At 28.1% G+C, this 19901-nt stretch overlaps 3 protein-coding genes across 8 annotated transcripts in view; 1 reads left to right on the top strand and 2 right to left on the bottom strand.

Moving 5' to 3' along the window:
- Positions 1–1380, bottom strand: part of LOC111674790 (protein singed) — a 32009-nt gene extending 30629 nt beyond the window's left edge. For 2 of the 3 annotated variants that reach the window (XM_023435443.2, XM_023435444.2), the window contains exon 1: positions 898–1380. The gene's annotated coding sequence lies outside the window, so the exon portion shown is untranslated. The remainder of the gene's footprint in view (positions 1–897) is intronic. The other variant, XM_046945722.1, reaches the window with a different exon arrangement.
- Positions 1381–6875: 5495 nt separating this feature from the next.
- LOC111674774 (neuropathy target esterase sws) lies at positions 6876–18008 on the top strand. Of its 4 annotated transcripts, none has more exons than XM_046945660.1 (10): positions 6876–7285; positions 10432–11157; positions 11282–13117; positions 13187–13462; positions 13525–13711; positions 14910–15026; positions 15645–15761; positions 16433–16644; positions 16707–17063; positions 17127–18008. In XM_046945660.1, exons 1-10 carry the CDS (start codon positions 7187–7189, stop codon positions 17472–17474), a joined length of 4275 nt encoding a protein of 1424 aa, XP_046801616.1. In that variant the 5' UTR covers positions 6876–7186; the 3' UTR covers positions 17475–18008. The 4 variants fall into 4 exon arrangements, with proteins under 4 accessions (XP_046801616.1, XP_023291192.2, XP_023291191.2 ...); XM_046945661.1 differs by lacking the exon at positions 6876–7285 and adding an exon at positions 10128–10365; XM_023435424.2 differs by lacking the exon at positions 14910–15026.
- An 8-nt stretch (positions 18009–18016) lies between these two features.
- Positions 18017–19652, bottom strand: LOC111674781. The gene is made up of 3 exons (XM_046945663.1): positions 19177–19652; positions 18526–19104; positions 18017–18446 (listed from the first exon to the last, which is right to left on the bottom strand). The coding sequence occupies exons 1-3, from the start codon at positions 19183–19185 to the stop codon at positions 18177–18179; spliced, it is 858 nt and encodes a 285-aa protein (XP_046801619.1). The 5' UTR covers positions 19186–19652; the 3' UTR covers positions 18017–18176.
- Positions 19653–19901: the final 249 nt, after the last annotated feature.

The raw sequence follows: 19901 nt of genomic DNA, 5'->3' as shown, positions 1-19901 counted from the left end.
AAGTAGTAATTTATAATAATATAAAAGAAATTTCGAACCAGATTTTTGAAAAGATTGAATTTTTTTATAGGCATATATAGCCTTGAGTTTTTAAAATTTTATTTTTGATAAATAAAAAGAAATTGAAAGAAATTTTTTCACCTTTAAAACAAGTAATAAAATACGTTTGGGCAAAATTTCTTGGGCGTACTACGTATATTACTAGTATGCGCGAATACAAGTCTGAAGCAAACATACATATGTACATAATTGGCAATCTTCGAAAGCAAGAAAAGGTGGTGTCGGATAAACTCGTAGACAAGTGTAAGTAAGTTTTTTATGTTTTCTTTTTCGTCTACTTCTTCATCATCAACTTTTAATAATAATGTTTAATATATTGTGTGTAAGTACATACATATTCATATGTATCTACATATGAAATATATATTATATACAATTATATTTCTATACACATGTGCATAAAAATATATGTATGTATATATAGTGTAAAAAGTGGAAAATGGGGGAAAATACAATAAAGTATAATGCAATGCCAATGTCGCGGTAATTAGATAAATGAACAGCAACAACAACAACAGGAAAACAAAAAGAGCCGGTTATTTTGCACCGCTAGCAAATAAAGTAAAAGGCAAAAAGCAAAGCAAACCAATCATTAAACTAAAACCGTAATAATAATAAAAAAATCTACATAGAAATTAAAAAAAAGAAGAAAATAAAAAACTTAAAATATTTAATTAAGCCCCCACATAAACCTCTTTTGGTAAATTGCTTAAAATGAAAAATGTTAATAATACCTATTTAAAGTGTTAACAACTTCTTTTTCCTTCTTACTTTTTTTAATTTGCGTTGCGTATACAATTATAAAATATATGTAAATGAATTAAATAAAAAACTTACTTCAAATTTAAAACTCTTTTGTTTTGCAAAACAAATCCTTTGTTGAAAATATTTGCTTTGATTTTTTTTTCTTAATTTTATTTTATTCTTTTTACTTTTTTCCCGTATTTATTCACAATCTTCTTTTGATTTGTAACCGGCTTTTAACCTTTATTTCTTGTTGTATTTTTCTGTATTCTGTTACTACACCCTTTATGAATTTATTTTTTGTTCCAAAATAATTTCACTTTCAAAAAAATCACTTTGGGTTGGGTTTTTTCTATATGATTAAGGATATTTTTGTAATTGTTGTTGATTGCAGTGTTTATATTTTTATTTAAATATTTTTCTTATTGAATTTGATTTTTCTATTAAGAAATATTAATTACACTTCTTATTAAAAAAACTTCCTTTTAACTGGCAAATCTAAATCTGACTGATGAATCCGTTCTTCTCAACTAAAGACAACCACTCACGACTCGTTGCAAGACTCGAATGAAAATTTGTTTCGTTGGGTCTGCATTTTTCTTTCTATAAAGCCGGCTTTTGTGTTTGTTTACGTTGTTCGATGTGGTTAAGTTCGCTTCGAACATGTTGCAAGGGAAGATGGTAAGAAGTAAGACCAATGGTAATTTTCTAAGTTTTTGTTGTTTATCGAACCTGAAATGATGTTTTACATCGAACTTAATCGAAGTTTATAATATTTTCTGCATGATAACTATAAAGTTTATAGTCAGATATATGAAGTAGTAGTAAGTGTGTTAATTAAAAGTCAATAATTTGGAAAGATAGTTGAGGACGCACCTTAGAAATAAAACAAATGATACTAATAAAGCAATTAAACTATTTTAATAGAATGTTGAATGGAAGAGATAAATGGTTAAATTTTATTAATTAAAAAATAAAAAAAAGTAATTATGATATTTCTGTTAAAATATTTTTTGTTGCAAAGTCGAAGTTTAGGTGAAAAATTTATTTCAGATAAAAAATGTATAAGAATAATTATTAAAATATCAAAATAACTTTGAGTTTCGAGGCCCAACTTATAGTTTTGGATGAAATTTGCACTTTTCATCTATCGGTCCTAGCAAAAAGACTATTAACATTGAAGACAATATTTACAAAAAACATTTGTGTCTGGCCTACTATCCAATAGTACCAATCTTGGTACAAAATTGTATCCAAATTTAAGTTTGGTTATTTGACACGATTTTGCCATATGTATATTTGTCGAAAGTCCAATAGTCTAGTATACTGGATTATCAGCCTGGTGGGATCAATTCCCACACTGGACTGCTTCAGTAAAACGGGCATATGGTCATAATCAGCCTGCTCAGTAAATTGAAATAGAATTAAATATATAATTCATTTTAGAAAGTATTTGTAACAAAGTTATCTTTTATTTTAGATAAAAAATATTTACACTACACATACAATATTTTTGTTTAAATGAATATCCTAACCTTTAATTTACCTTCAAAATGCTTATTTATAAACTAATGTCACCTTACAATTAGGCAAGTGTATAAGAAAATGAGGACATTTTAAAATAAAGTTGTAAATGTGTTTGTTAGAAATTATAATAACTCTCTTCTGTTATTAATAACATTTCGAATTTTATATAAAATATTAATGTAAATGAAGAAATGAAAACAATAATAAATAATATTATGTGTTGTATCTATTTTGCCAACACATTTTTTAACAATCAAACAAAATAAAAGAAAACTATATGTGAAAATTTGTCATATGTTTTCGTTTTATTTATATCGGATATATTTTCATGCATCAAGTCAAAATATTAACCGAATATGTATGTACTTCTTTAACATACGCACCAAAACACATTGTGCCACTTGAATATTATTCCGCTGCCATAGATTGTATTATTGTGCGAGTACTTTCTTTACCTCCCATTCATTGTCGAAAACACGACGCATTTTATCAACCCCTATAGAAACTAAAAGTGATGGTGTGATGACAAAACTAATAGTATTGAGTATGTGTGGAGTAGAATTATTGTTTTATTTTTCCATTTCCTTGCTATTTTTGGAATACATACTGGCAGGCAGGCAGACCGGCAGTCAGACACACACATGGTCTCAAATAATCATGGAGTTGAAATGAAAATTTATTGAAAAGTTACAAAAGATAAGCAAAATTCAGCTGGGGTTTGAAACTTGGCATTGTTTAATTTAAACTCGTGGAAAAATATAATTTGATTTCTGTTTCTGGCCATTAAAAACAGGACTAGAACATGAAACACATAAACAAAACTTCACCTGCCTGACACACCCTTAATTTACTTATTTTCGTTTTTTGCACAATTCATTTAAAATGAGGGGTGATCTAGTGGGTGGTGGAAAATAAAAGATAAACAGCAACAAAAAAGAAAACAAAATTGAGAAAAAAATCAATAATTATAGATCATTTTAAAAATAAACTAGATGTATATACATACATATCAGGGTCAGCTTAAGCCTGAAGCCCAAAATATTTCAAATTTCTCTTTTTTATTATACGAAATTGAAAAATATATATATTTTTTTTATTAAATTTGTGTCTTAAAATTGTTAATTTATTTAATTATTTTAACAAACGAAATTATATTCCAAATTTTGTTTTACAAAAAGTAACTAACTGTAATTAGTATGTTTGGAAGAAAAAAATGTGTAAAAACAAATTTCCATTTTTATGGCCAAACTAACACAAAGAATTACAGACCCATTAACTGAAAATCCCTGACCATCTTTTAACGTAGATTTTCTTTCTCTTTAAGTTGTTTGAAGCCCCCACAGTTGGTAAGAAAAATTTTTGTATAGTAAGTTTTAAAGGATGTCTTAAAATTTTGTGTTTTTTAATGATATATATATATGTAATAAAGAACAAGAACTTTAAAACAGAGAAATTAGCAATAAAAATTAAGCCTAGACTATAGACTTGACTGTAGACTACACTTTGGACTACACTAGAGAGTAGACTAAAGGCTAGAGTACAGACTAGACTATTGACTTTACTATAGACTAGTCTATAGGCTAGACTATAGACTAAACTATAGACTAGACTACAGACTATAGACTAGACTATAGTCTAGACTATAGACCAAACTATAGACTAGACTATAGACTATAAACTAGACTATAAACTAGACTATAGACTACACTATAGACTAGACTTTAGACTAGACAATGCTAAATCTAAATTTTGACAAAAATCTACACTTTAGACAACACCCTCTACTAACTGGGCAAATTGCATACAATCCTCAAAATATATATTAAAGCAAGGCAACTAAAACTAAACAATGAATGCACAAACATATGTATTCTGTACTTCAATACTTAGTTGTTGGATGTAGTACACAGATAAATAAATAAAATGAAATAAATATATGAATATGCATGCATCACACCACAAGTCTGTTTTCTACGACTTTTGCCAATCATGCTCTGTTTATCACAATTAGTAAAAACTTTTTGCTGAATCCACAGTTAGTTAGTTACTGACTGACTAAGTAAACTGTACGAGATGTACTCTTAATACTCATAATGTTGCTGCTAACTGATCAACTTATCAGTCCAACGCTTTTGAATGCGTGCTTCTTTCTTTATTTTTTTTTTTTTCATAAATATTTTCTATTGTTATTGTTGATTTTGCAAATTTCTTCTTTTTTTATAATAAATTTCAAATGTAGCCATTGACGATGACGAAGTGCTACTACAACTATTTATACATTACAACTAATGTATGTTTGTAATCCGTTCATCAATATACATATTTCATCCGCCTAAAAGGTTGGTCTGAAAATCAGTTTGTTACTTTGTTTAAATTCTGTGAGTCCCTTAGGTTAAACATTTTGATCACAGCTTCTGCATAAGTCGAACATTTTTCTTTATTAATTATAATTGGTATATCTTTTTTTCAGTATATCTATTTAGTATTTTTATTTAAGTTTAATTCTTTTTGTAGGGCATTCAAAATTCACTTATGTTACAGCTTTAAATTTAAGTCTAATACATAGATGCAATTTTTGTTTGTAATGGAAGTGCAAAAACGATCATTTTTAACAAATAAAACATTATTTTAAAATGTTTAATTAATAATAATGATTTTCACCATCAAACTTTTGCTAACAGTAAAATTTTAATTGTTATTGCTGAAAAATAATAAATATTAAATTAAATTAAAATCTTATAAACGTACATCTGTGTTTACATAAACGGCCAATTTTTAATACTTTCTGTTTCGAACTATATTTTATTCATTCATTATGTATTAACATACATATTTATGGAACCAAATTTTATGGAACCTAAATTTCAAATTTGCCTTCAATAAAGCACTTTATGGTTACAGTTATTTATAATGCTAGCACTATGATTCCTTTTTTATTTAAAAGTCGCAAACATTGGCCGTAAAGCGAAAGCCATTCACTTTATATGTGTAGCTTAACAATCTTAAATTTTCTTTGGGTGTTGGTTTTTTTCTATGGTCTACTACTATTGAAAAGATATTGCATGTTTGAATTAACGTTATTCAAAAAATATGTATTAGAACTAAATAAAAAAGTAGTAAATTATAACTTTCCTACATTCTACTTGTTTAATCAAAAATTTCATTAAAAGCGCCTATTTAAATCGATTGTATGTATTTTTTTATACTCATGTTCTAGATATAATATAATAAAAAACTTGTGTCATCTAAAACATAATATACATTTAGGTCTGACATTCCAAAACTTTTATAATATTTTCTATAAATTAATTATCGTTTTAATATAATAAGCTACTGTTCTTGAAATAAATGTGTTTAAAATTATTAAATATTTATATCAGAAAATTATGACAATTTGAAAATAATTAATGTTTATCTCCCCTATACATCCTCCAACAATTACATTAATTCATAATGTAGTTGTTGCTCTAGTAAAAGTTAATACCATGGCAATGATTTTTAATAAAGGTTTCAATAAATGTGGTTAAACTTTCCGTTACTAAATTTGAAAAATAAACTCAGCAATCAACTTTTACTTTGGCCGATTTTACACTATAATAGTATGAACACATTATCGATAACAGGCCAGTGGTATGTAGTGATAAAACAAAGTATGTAGCATTAGTGACCTTCAACAGTTTTCATAAGCGTAATAATAGTGAATTTCATTTTATTCGCCAAAAATTTTATTCACAACATATAAAACAAAATTTGAAAAAAATTTGACAAAATTTTTTTATCATCACTAATTGTTATCGATGATTTAACATCACTAAACAAAATTCATAAATCGTTATGCCATATTTTTCTTATTTTTTTAATTCAAGCGATTTTTAAAGATAAAGAAGTATCAAATTCTTTTTTGGAGATTGGCTGTATTAGTATTTTGAAACTGCTACAGATTAGTTTAAAGGTTGTAGAAATGCAATATAATTTAAATTTTTTGTAAATATTTAGATTTTACAACAGTTTTTTAAATTAATTTTTAATTTTAATTTTTTAGCGATTTCAAGTTTTTTTAATTCATCTGGCAGCCCTAAATACACCCTAGTCATTTTGTGTTTTCATAACAAAAATTTAGAATTGTCAGAAACTTCAGTGGTAGCAGAACGTAGAATTTATTTGCACGCATATTATTTTTAGAATTACCATTAAATATTAAACAAAAATAAAAGTTTATTAATATAAACTATTGTGTTTAAAGAGTTTATTAATAATTAAAAAACTAATGTGTGTTAACTATTTAAACGATTGGCTGCCGAAGAAATATATAGTGCCTGCCTCCCGCTGGATGACGAGCCATTGAGAAAATTCAATATTTGCCAAAAAAAAGTTTTACATAGTGTTTTCTTTTTTTATAAAAAAAACAAGTTAATTGCCGGAAAATTAAATAATATAGAATAAAATAATAGAAACAAAATAATATATTCATAATTTATTACAAAAAAAGAAAGAAAAATAATTTCATACAACAAACAAAAAAAGAAAGAAAAATTTTGAGTGAATGTGTTTGTGTGTTTTAAAAGAGTAAAACAAAAAGCAAAAAGAAATCAAAGAAATTTTTTTCTTTCAAAAACAGCTGCTCTTTTTTTTCGTTTGGTTTTGCTTTGTTGTTGTTACTTTAGTTGATAACAACGTATAGTGATAATCATATGTTTATGGGGCAGTAGAGACAGGGAGGTGAAGTTTGTTATTACTTCTCTTTTGGCGTTTTTATGCAAATACTTCCGCCTTTAAGTGAGATTTTTAAGTTTGTTAGTTCTATACACTGACAGTGGTTAATTGTTCCAGTAATATATAGTCATTGTGCCTAACAATGGATATTATAGGCTTAATTAGAGCCACTACCCATGACTATGGCGATATATTCTCCGATGCTTGGTGGCACCTTATTAATATGGAATTCAAAACAGCCGTAAGTTTTTAATAAACAACTTATAGGTACATATCTACTTGTTGTTATTATTTCCTAATGTTATAAAAAGTAAAGTTTTTTATTATAATTTATTGTTATTGTTTACTTGTAGTTTCAAAAATTTTTAAAAATATTTACTTGAAACGCACATACAAACATAATCCTACAGTATTCACAAGTCTCTCTATCAATCTTATCAGTGTGTAAGAGTATTTCATTTAATGTGTTATTTTATTAATAGTTTTAGAATTAAAAAAAATCGTAAATAAAATTATGCACTGTCATGCTAATATTTTTAAATGAGTTTTTTGACTTTGTAATTAAACATTACCAACGATAAACACATTTTCACTAATAACAGCATTATTTGGAATTTCTATAAAAAAGTCAGATCACATATCAATTTTCTACATTTTTAATTCTGTAATTTGGCAAAAGTTGCAAATATCGTCCCATCTTCTATAGACATTTACTTTGTGTTATAAAAATACTTTCTGTGAATTTTTAGGACGATTATAAAAATATCTCGCAGACCAAAAATATTAATTTACAGAACATATCAGAGTTATTATTTTTCCGAGTTGCTTTATATAAAAGGAAAAAATTTACAGTTGTCGCTTGTGAAATTAAAAGGAATAATACCTACATTTACAGTTCATTTTCTACTAAATCATTTTTAGTGCATCAAAGAATATATAATTTGTACAAATATTGAGCATATTTTTTTTTTTAAATTTGTATGAAAAAGCTTTTAACTAGATAGTTAAATAAAAAATTTGGTTAAATACCTTTACCATAACTTCTAAGCTATTATTTAATCATACTTCAGTTAATGTACATACATATGTATGTACGCTACATCTAAAGCTCATTGAACCATTTGTACTTTGATTGTGTGTAATGATTCATAAAATTATATACGAGTACTCGTATGAGTTAATATCAAATATGGGTATAAAATACTATTAATATTTTCATATTAAATAATTTACTTTTGTCACAAAGTTCAGAGATATAAAGAAAACTGTTATTTTTTTTTCTTTTATGCACTTAACGCCGAGAATATATAAAAGTATAATAAATACAAACTGTTATTTTTCAAAATATGTTATGATCTTTAGAAGACAAGAAATTCGTTGAAATATTTCGCCGTGTATTAACATGGGCTCATTTAGGTCGATGACTTAATTAAATGATAACTAAGTTCCAAAAGTTAAACAAAAAATATAAATATAAACATCATTTTATTAATTAAATATTATTGCAGAAAATTCAGAATTTTAAGCATTAACAAAATTTTTTTTACCTATGTATAAGCAAATTTTTTATTATACCACCCACAAAATTAAGTAGAATAATGTTTGCTTTGACGTTTGCGGTTTGATTTATATTTAAAAACATATTATTAAATGTTACATAAAGATCTTTAAAATAAATAAAATCACAAATTGTGTGCATTAGAAAAAATTAATTATCAATATATTATTGACCTTTAAAATTAACGTTAATATATAAATTAATTGTTTATTTTGTAAAAAAAAAAATTCCCTTTAATTTTATTATTTTTAAACTGATAATATTTGATTTTTATTTTGCAAACATTTTTCCATTGTTTATGCAGACTAGTGTTTATCTCAAAAATGTGGCATTATTTTGATTGCTACTGTCCAATAAAAGGCATTAAAATTGAGTTATCAACATCTATAGTATTCTTAAATATGAAATAATATTTGTCCTATATTATACGAATACATACATTTATTTTTAGCTACATACATTGTTATTGTTAGTACAAATAAGAAAATACAAAAACCTAAATCATAAGAGTTTACTTTTAATAGTCTTGGCATTGTTTAATTAACCCTTAAAGGGCAAACTAATTTAGATACCCCAATTTAAAATGAAAAATATGTAAATTTCGAATCAATACAAATTGTCCAAACTAACAACATAAATGATGCATGATACTCTGGGAACAGTTTTTATAAAAACACGTGAATTGTAGTTAGACATTTTAATTACTGCTACATTTTCCTCTATATATGATTTATATTCAAGTATATATTTAAAAAAGGAAACAAAAACCCAATAGGTATTTATGTGTTTATTTTCATTGCCAAAGAAATCAGTTGTTTGGGTTTTTACCTCCAATATATATTAAATAACTTGAATTTAAAACAATTTGTTTAGTTTTCTTAGAATACATTGAACAATTGTAAACAAAAAACAAAGAAAAGTATTTTATTATGCAGAACTTCAATGAATTAATTTTTATTTTAATTAAAAAGTAAAAATTAAAATAAACATATTATTAAGAGATATTTATGGTATTTATTTTCTCATTTAAAGTTTTATGTAATTTGAATTAAAACTTCTTTTAAGCTCTAATTCGAACACGATGGAATATTTAAAATGTTTAAACCATTTATAAAATATGTTATTCTTTTGATCAACTGTCTCTTATCTTAATAAAATTTAATAACAACAACAAGAAATTGTTGTTGAATGTAACTGAAGAGAGAGACGTGTCGTAAACAGATTTTGAAAATAAATAGAAAACAAAAACACTTGATATACATATTAATATAACACAGTACAGCAATTGCATTCAGAGGAAAAAAAGCGGAAATTTAAATAAAAAATCGACCACTGGGTGACAGCTTGTTGTTGTTGGTATAGTGGTTGCTATAAATAATATACAATCTAGACAAAAATACATTCCGAAAGAATACCTTTATATATAAACATGTTATAGTACAAGATACAAAATTATTCTAGATGCCGCCACGCAAAAATAAATATATCTACACAGCATATATTGTAAACAAATATTTAATATATTTGTTATTATTGTTTATATTTTATTTTCGATTCGATACGAACAATTTTTCAATGGCAATGTCGTGTGCGAGTAAAAATATAATTACAAAAAAGTAAATGCAAATAGTTTTCAAATGCACACAAATAGAAAATAAAAATAAAAACAAAATAAGGAAGAATGTTTACACATAATAATAGAAAAATAATGATATAGGAAGGGAGAAAGAGAGATCGCGAAATAAGATTCAAACTTTTTACGAGTACAGTTCTATAAGTTTCTTGTAATTTTGAATACAGTAATTAATATTTCTTTTTCTTTTTTTTAGCTAACAGTTTATATATCCATTGGACTTTTAACTGTTATCCTCATTATCTGGTATATGTACTACAGAAAATGGTTACGTGATAAGGAACGAGAAAAATATCTTTTAGAGCAAAGTGCCTATTCATCTGCAGCCGATTTAAGGGGTTTGCGTTTTCGTAAAAGAGATAAAATGCTCTTCTACGGCCGCAGAATGTTGCGCAAAGTTAAAAATGTATCTGGTCAAGTTTACGGCGGTCAGGGCCGAAAGCGTAGGGCTGTGATGCGATTCGCCAAAAGACTTCTACAATTGAGAAGAGAAAATATTCCCCTACAAATGAGAACAGTTGAACCGCCTGCAGAATATTTGGAAGAGACAATTGAAGGTTCTGATCGTGTACCACCAGATGCTTTATATATGTTGCAAAGTATTCGCATTTTTGGCCATTTTGAGAAACCTATATTCCTTAAACTATGTAAACACACTGAACTTTTGACTTTGGAACCTGGAGATTTTCTATTCAAAATCACTGATGCCGATGACAGTGTTTTCATAGTACAATCTGGTCAAATAAATGTTTTCATATCAAATGCCGACGGTAGTACATTATCATTGAAGACTGTTCGTAAGGGTGAATCTGTGACTTCTCTATTGAGTTTTGTAGATGTCTTATCGGGCAATCCAAGTTATTATAAGACCGTAACAGCTAAAGCGGTGGAAAAAAGTATAGTCATAAGATTACCAATGCAAGTAAGTAGGAAGAGGTTTTTTTTAATAACTAGGCGCATGAGTAAAATGTCCATCTTTTCCCCATGTAAATGTTAAAAGTTACTGCAATCATTTATATTAATGACAACTACTCTTTAATTTTTAGGCTTTTAAAGAAGTTTTTGATGAAAATCCCGACATAATGATACGAGTCATTCAAGTAATTATGATACGTCTACAGCGTGTACTCTTCACTGCTCTACGTAATTACTTGGGTCTTAATTCGGAGTTAGTGCAGAATCATATGCGTCACAAAAAGACGCAACAGCAACAACAGACAAATACCACCACAGCACAACAGCAAACACAGCAAAAAAGCTCTCCTGGCCATCGTAAATCACAAGGAGAAACTGTACAGCATAGTTTATCGGAGGCAATACCCCCACCAGATATGCTGGTGGATTTGGCCTATGAACCACCATCCCAACAGCAGCAGCAACATTTACCTCTAGTTCCTCAGGTAACACCTTCGCCCAACTCATCACATTTCTCGCAAACTACTGCGTCATGCAGTGCTGGAAATCTATCCACACGTCGTTATTCCATAACTCCAGCGGAAATTAATATTAATGCCTCTTCAATCGATATGCAGTTGGTACATATATCAGCTGTAGATAGCTTTCTTAAAGAACTGGGTTTGCCTGAAGAAGATCGCTCGTTATTGGAACCATTCGTAGAAGTCCGAGAGGTAGATAGCGATGTTACTCTAATAACGGAAGGCAATTCTGATGATATTTGTGTTTGGTTTGTTATGACTGGTGGTTTGGCTGTTTATCAGAGTGGAGTTGATGCCATTAGAAATTTCAAAGCAGACAAATCCAATGTTTTTATACACCATGTTCATCCCGGTGAAATTGTTGGAGCTCTGGCTGTACTCACCGGCGAAGCCAGTGCATATACAATAATTTCATTGTGTCCAAGTCGTATTGCCTTTATACGTCGTCCCGCCATTTATCAAATAATGCGTGAAAGACCCAAAATTGTTTTAGATTTAGGAAATGGTGTTGTCAGACGCCTATCACCACTGGTTAGACAATGCGACTACGCCTTGGATTGGATATTTTTGGAATCTGGTCGAGCCGTCTATCGTCAGGACGAGATGAGTGACAGCACATATATAGTGCTTAGCGGTCGTATGCGTTCAGTCATCACCCAATCCAGTGGTAAAAAAGAGATTATCGGTGAATACGGTAAAGGCGACTTAGTGGGCATTGTTGAGATGATAACGGAAACTTGCCGAACCACAACAGTTATGGCTGTCCGAGACTCCGAACTTGCCAAATTACCCGAAGGCCTATTCAATGCCATTAAACTAAGATATCCCATAGTAGTAACGAAATTAATAAGTCTGCTAAGTCATCGTATATTAGGCACGATGCAAACTCGAACTGGCGGCACTGCTGCTCCCCTAGAGGCTAATCCTGTTACCCACAAATATTCCACGGTAGCCTTAGTACCTGTTTCCGAAGATGTTCCTCTAACGGCTTTCACTTACGAACTATTCCATTCACTATGCGCTATTGGTCCCACTTTACGATTGACATCGGAAGTGGTGCGAAAACAATTGGGAATTCATATTTTTGAACAAAGCAATGAGTATCGTTTGACTTCATGGCTTGCGCAACAAGAAGATCGTTACATTATTACTTTGTATCAATGTGATAGCTCCCTCAGTCCTTGGACACAACGTTGTATGCGTCAAGCTGATGTCATTCTAATTGTCGGTATGGGTGATCGTCCACCAACTGTGGGTAAATTTGAAAGAGAAATTGATCGTTTGGCCATGCGTACTCAAAAGGAATTAGCTCTATTGTATTCGGAAAATGACAGTTCGAAACCATCGAATACTTTGCAATGGCTTAATGCAAGGCCCTGGGTTACCAAGCATCATCATATCCAATGTGTCAAACGTATATTTACTAGAAAAAGTCAATATAGAATTGTAAGTATAATCAGGTATTAATGATTTTAAATAAATTTTCCAAATATCAACAAATTCATGTAATTACAGAACGATCTCTATAGTCGTGTATTGATGTCTGAACCCAACATGCATTCGGACTTTTCACGCTTAGCACGTTGGCTTACCGGTAATTCCATTGGTCTGGTATTGGGTGGTGGCGGTGCACGTGGCGCTGCACATATTGGCATGCTAAAAGCCATACAAGAGGCTGGTATACCCATTGATATGGTGGGTGGTGTTAGTATAGGAGCTCTAATGGGTGCCTTGTGGTGCTCTGAACGTAATATTACAACAGTTACACAAAAGGCTAGAGAATGGTGTAAAGTAAGTTCATTATAATGTTAATATTGATGTTAAATCTAAATATGTTATTTTTTTCTGTGCAGAAAATGACAAAATGGTTTTTACAATTATTGGATCTAACATATCCCATCACTTCAATGTTTTCGGGAAGAGAATTTAATAAAACCATACGTGATACATTCGGCGATGTCAGTATCGAAGATCTATGGATTCCTTATTTTACTCTAACCACAGATATTACGGCAAGTTGTCATAGAATACATACAAATGGTAAGTGTTTTATTCCATTTGCATTGTGTTTTTAAGTTCGCACTCAACATCCATATACATCCTTTTCATTTTGTGTTTATCAATCACCTGATGATGCACATAAAAGGCTTTGTGTTTTCTTTTATTTTATTTACAACACACTGACTGTTCAACTTTATTACTTTCTTTAATGAAAGTAAAAAAAATTATGCTAAAATTATTAAAATTTTAAAATAATTTTTAATAAATTAAAAATTCATATTCTGAGATTTTTTACATTAGTAATTTGGTTAATTAAAAAGAATAATAAAAAATAGTTTGTAAAATTTCGTTTAACTTCATGTATTGTCTATATTTTGTTATGTTTGCCTCTAAATTGTAGTTATTTAGTTATTAACCAGTCTAATATTTATAACAAAATCTGTTAATCATTATTTCCTTCATCTTTGTAATACAAATGTTTTATCGTTATTTTTGACGTTTTATGTTCATATTTTTATATATTTTTAAGTGCAATAAATAAACTAAAAAGATTTTTTAAAACTTTTGATTTGAGGAACTGAGAAATTGAAAAACTTTTCATTCGTTTTTGCACACAAATAAAAAGAGTATTTCAATATCAAATGCATTTTTGATAATCATTATTATTTTAATATTTGATTGCATGCTACATTTTCAGTTATACATATTTAGATTTTCAAAAATATACAAGAGTAATTTATTGTGCTAGGAGTCTCATAACATAACCAGATCTCGTAGGAAGTTCCTAAATAACCAGAATATATACTTTAGAAAGTCTACTAAGCAATAACATGCTGTTGATTATTGGAGGTTTTTAAGTAGTTTCTAATAAATAACTAATTTCAAATACAAAGTATTGCAGAGATAAAATTTTTGTTTATTATCTCTATTTTCTTAAATATTCCTAAACTAAAATAAACTGAAGCAATACATCTTTTCGGATAGCATTAACTATATTTTTACGAATTTGTTTCCACTTATTTGTGTCTCTATAAGTTTAACATTATTGAATATTGTTATTGTCGTCTATTATGTTTGTGAAACTTCCATTACATCATTTAAAAACTAAGCTAAAACTTTAAATGCTTGACATTTCAAACAGAAAACGAATAAAAAAACAAAACAAAAAAATGTTCACTCATACAACCTGCAAAATTTCCTCCTCTACTTTCCTTCTTTCTATTCTATTCCTAAACAGGATCTTTGTGGCGTTATGTACGTTCATCCATGTCACTCAGCGGTTATATGCCGCCTCTGTGTGATCCCAAAGATGGACATTTACTATTGGATGGTGGCTATGTCAATAATTTACCAGGTAATTTAAAGTATTTCCTATGTCTTAGATAAAGAGATAAAAAATAATAACAAAAAGTACAAAATTTAAACAAAAATGCAGAAAAAGGAATTTATATTTTTGATCATTATTTTTTAGAATTTTTATTTTTTTATTAATTGCAACTTTTAGAGAATTTTATTTAAATTATTAAGTAAGTATGTATACCTACCTACCTAGTTTTAGTTTCTTTAGACGGTATTTAGTTTTTTATTAATAAAAAGTTAAAAACATATTAATATCAAAACCATTTTCTTTCTTAAAATGAAAATGTAAAAAAGCTCAGAATGTGTCTTATAATCAATAATTAACCACTTTAATAAAAAAAATACCACAATGAAATTTTCATTTTGTCCAATAATCAATACACCAACCATACATACATAATTTATTCATTCTATGTATTTACTTTTTTAAACTTATAGCAATGTACCAATTAAATGATTTCAGTTGATTTATTTCTTTGTAATATTGTACAACAACACCTTCTTAACTTGAAATCATGTCATTTTGCAACATTTTTTCTTTACTTATTTTTTATTTTCGGTACGCTATTACGTTTTTCTTTTTATTTTGTCATTATTGTGTCTCGTCCTTTAGGTCACTTGTGGCGTTATGTACGCGCCAGCATGTCTATTGCTGGTGTGTTTCCACCGTTTTGTGATTATAAAGATGGTCATTTATTACTTGATGGCTGTTATACAAATAATGTTCCAGGTAATGTTGTTTATTTCACAACTATTTTGTAATCAATATAAATTGCTTTTCGGTATCTATTCTTATGGTTTGGTATACATAAATATATATTTATATTTTTTATTAATTATTTAAATTTATTTCTATTTATTGCATGCAAAACAATGTCTGATTATTTTTATGTTTTTTTTTAACTTCCGCACTGCATTTTTGTTTAAATTATTGTGAGTTAACATAAAAAGGAATATTAGAATTAAGTTTTATTTTAAAAACAAGTTGTTACAACAAGAATTTACGAAAAGGATTTTTTTATATTCAAAACAAAGAGCAAATAAATAGAATATGTAAAATATTACTCATACTACATGTAGTACACATGTATATTTCTTACATTAAAAAATAATACGTGACGTATGAGCAATATTTTAGTATTTTGTAATATTTGTGGTTCATAAAATGTCAATTTATGCTGAAAGTTATTTGGTTTAAAAACTTATTAATCACAACTTAATTGAAGAATAATGCAGTTTTCGTTACTTTTAATCAATTCAATTATAACAACTTGTTAAAACAATTTTTTCTGTAATATTTTCGAAACTAAAAAAATTCCCAAAAAACTGTAAATATTCCCCAGAAAAGTGAAACATTTTATTTTTATTGAATTATTTTTGTAAAATAATATCTTTGTTTAGCCGATGTAATGCATAATTTGGGTGCTGCGCATATTATAGCCATCGATGTCGGTTCACAAGATGATATTGATTTAACAAATTATGGTGATGATTTATCCGGTTGGTGGTTGTTATATAAAAAATGGAATCCATTTACATCACCCGTCAAAGTGCCCGATCTACCTGATATACAATCAAGATTGGCTTACGTCTCTTGTGTGCGACAACTAGAGGTATGTATACCTCAAACATTTTAATTTTAAACTCACAACTATTAATTATTTTGAATTTTTAGGAAGTTAAAAATTCAGATTATTGTGAATACATACGACCACCAATAGATAAATACAAAACGTTGGCCTTTGGCAGTTTTGATGAGATACGTGATGTTGGTTATGTTTTTGGTAAAAACTACTTCGAAAATATGGCCAAAGCTGGACGCTTGGGGCGTTTTAATCAATGGTTCAATAAGGAGCCACCTAAAAAGGATAATCATGCCTCGTTAAGTGAATATACCTTTATTGATTTGGCGCAAATTGTTTGCAAATTACCCGAGACTTATGTCGATCATCCGCAACAGCATCATACCTATTTCTACAGTGAGGATGAGGATTATGATGGTTACATATCAGAACCATCTAATTATAATAGAGTATGTTTTATAATAAAAAATCATTTTAAAAATAATCTACATTTACTTTTTACCACATTTTAGAATCAAATAAAAATGAAACGTACCGGTACTTCATTATCTTTGTCGGAAAACGAAATGGATTCCGATATAGAAGTTGATCTCACGTTGGCTATTAAACAACATCAAACAAAATCAGCCCGCAGTACACCTCAATCACCCGTAAATGTAACAAACATCTTTAATACCATCGATAATATTGATGGATACCCTAAAACGAATTCAATAAAATCTCCGCCAACATTAGAATATTTAAACTCAAGATCATCATCGTCCACCACAACCCAGGAAAATGAGGAAAAAGACAAAAGCGAAATGGAAACTAAACAACCACAAGATGAAAACAGCACAATACACACTGTAACATCATAACCTTTAATCTTTACAAATTAGTTTTAATATTATCCTTCAGTTTTATCATTTATCCACCTGAAGCTATGTGAGATACTCAAATCACAACATCAATCGAAGACTTGTTAAACGAAAATAAAAAAAGAACTGATGATGTATGAATGTTTGTTTCTACTTCTATTTGCCATTAATTGTTGAACAATTTAAAAAAAAACATAAAAAATCTTCTTAATTTCTTTTTCGTTTGATTTCATTCAATTAATACTTCTTTTCATTAAGTTTTTAGATAATTAAGTGAAATATGTTTTATTTTATTTTTTTTTAGTATAAGTTCTTACAAAACAGTTGATAAGGGTTATATTTTGTAAATTAATATAAAATATTTATGATTGCTATTGTTAATCTTTTAAATTATGTATATAATGAAAGCGGCAAATAATCTTTCTCCTTTTGAAGCAATGCACAAGATATTAAAGAATTTCATTATTAAATTTTTTTTTTTTTTAATAGTATACAAAAAAATACTTACAAAAATAAAAATATCTTTAAAATAAACGAACAAATGCATTTATTTTCTAGCACAAATTTTATATTTTCATTTAAAATTTTTATTTATTTTAAAATATTTACAAATTGTTTTTTATCATTAACTTTTTGTTAGTTTTCTTTGTATCATTTTCGTTTTATGTGGGTCTGTTCATTTTATTGAGGTTTGGGAGAGTTTTATGAGCAAAAACAACCAGCTGCTACTGTTACTGTCTTAAATTTCCATATTTGCCTTAAATTGTCAGGCAATAAGGCCAAACTTGGATCTCTTTGCATATTGTCCCTAAGCGTGCGAAATGTCAATACATTAACTTTGTATTCCAAAGGTCGACATATTGAACCACTCCAGCACTTTGGTCCCAACTCATTACGTGAATGTTCGGAATGACAAATAGCATGAAGCAAATATCTTGGGAAATGATGTTGACCTAAATCTAACACATCGTTCTATAAATTGAACATTTTGGTAAGTTATTAAAGTTAATAAATCTAAATAATAATTTTATAATGTTCCTTTAAAACTTACCTTTATTTTGCAATCACATCCTCTGGCTGGTGAATTACCATTTCTTTTTGTCATCTCTTCCTTGTTGGTTTCCACAACCAAATCATTATAGAAATCTTTGTAATTAGCTTCTGGAAATATATTCAAATTTGTTGAAATAATTTCTTCATTTTTTGAATTTTTTGGTGGCATAAAAGGTTCAACTCCAAAAATGTCATTAAGCTCAGGAATATTCTGGTATGATTTTATAGCATTCGTATTATGCATTAAATCATCATTGTTATCATATGCCAAATAGTTGGTTGGATTTTTTAATAAATTACCAAAATTATCATTACATTTACGAGACATTAAATCACGATCAAAATCCAAGTTATTACTACACGGCAAATCGATTTGTTTTTCTGATTTATCTACACTTTTTAATTTTAAATCTTCCTCAATGTTGTCATTAAATGAATCTATGTTGTTAGTGTCATCATTGAGTGATTTATACGAAGGCGAGTATAATGTCGTAGATGAAGATCTCAATAAACGATTGTCCATTAAACGATTACCACAAATAACACCGAATAAAACTGTTATCAATATAAAGGTGGTCTGTAAAAACAACAAAAATATTAATTTTATTAATAATTTGTTATTAAATTCATCTTTAGGTAATGTTCTCACCTTGGGCATAATGGCCAAATCTAACTTGTTGTGGTCACTTAAGAACAACTTATGTTCTCAATATTAACCATTTTAACAGCTTTTATAGGTTTCTATACCATTTTAAATACATACATATGTACATTGTACGTATATAAATAAGATAAAGAAAGGATTTGTCTATTGTTTGGAATTTCTCGCATCAAATTACTTATTGTTTGGTCTTCGTTGTTATAATTAATGTATTTTATATTTAAGCTTTCATTCATATTTCCATTACATTAAGTCAACCACCGTCTAAGTATGATGTTGTTACTCCTTTAATGTGTGTTTTAATGGGTTAAATCATTTTACGTCAAGATATTTGTCTTTTGTTTTTATTTTTGGCAAATATATTTGTTTAATAATGAATAGACATGTAAGAGCATATTAAAGTTTTTAGCAAGAGTAATTGATTTACAAATTAACCTTGAAAATAAAAGATTTGCAAGAAATAAGAAGAGTATGGAAATTTAAAAAGCATTTAGTTATGGTCTTCCGCTTTGACTTTTAAAACTTTTGGTTGAAAATATTGAAAATTAGTAGCATCAAACATTTTTACAACATTTACAACATTTCTTTTTTCCAATTTGTTTTCCGTAGAGCGAACTATATAACCGACTCTCAATTAACGTTTTATTGACACTACATTACACCTATTAAAGTTCATATAAAAGTTACATTTGAAGTCCTAAAGAATTTACTTG

The sequence above is a fragment of the Lucilia cuprina genome, chromosome 3 (assembly GCF_022045245.1).
Source record: "Lucilia cuprina isolate Lc7/37 chromosome 3, ASM2204524v1, whole genome shotgun sequence".
Lineage (NCBI taxonomy): Eukaryota > Metazoa > Arthropoda > Insecta > Diptera > Calliphoridae > Lucilia > Lucilia cuprina.
The sequence above is the reverse complement of the archived record's forward strand: the minus strand, read 5'-3'. Positions and strand labels throughout refer to the sequence as shown.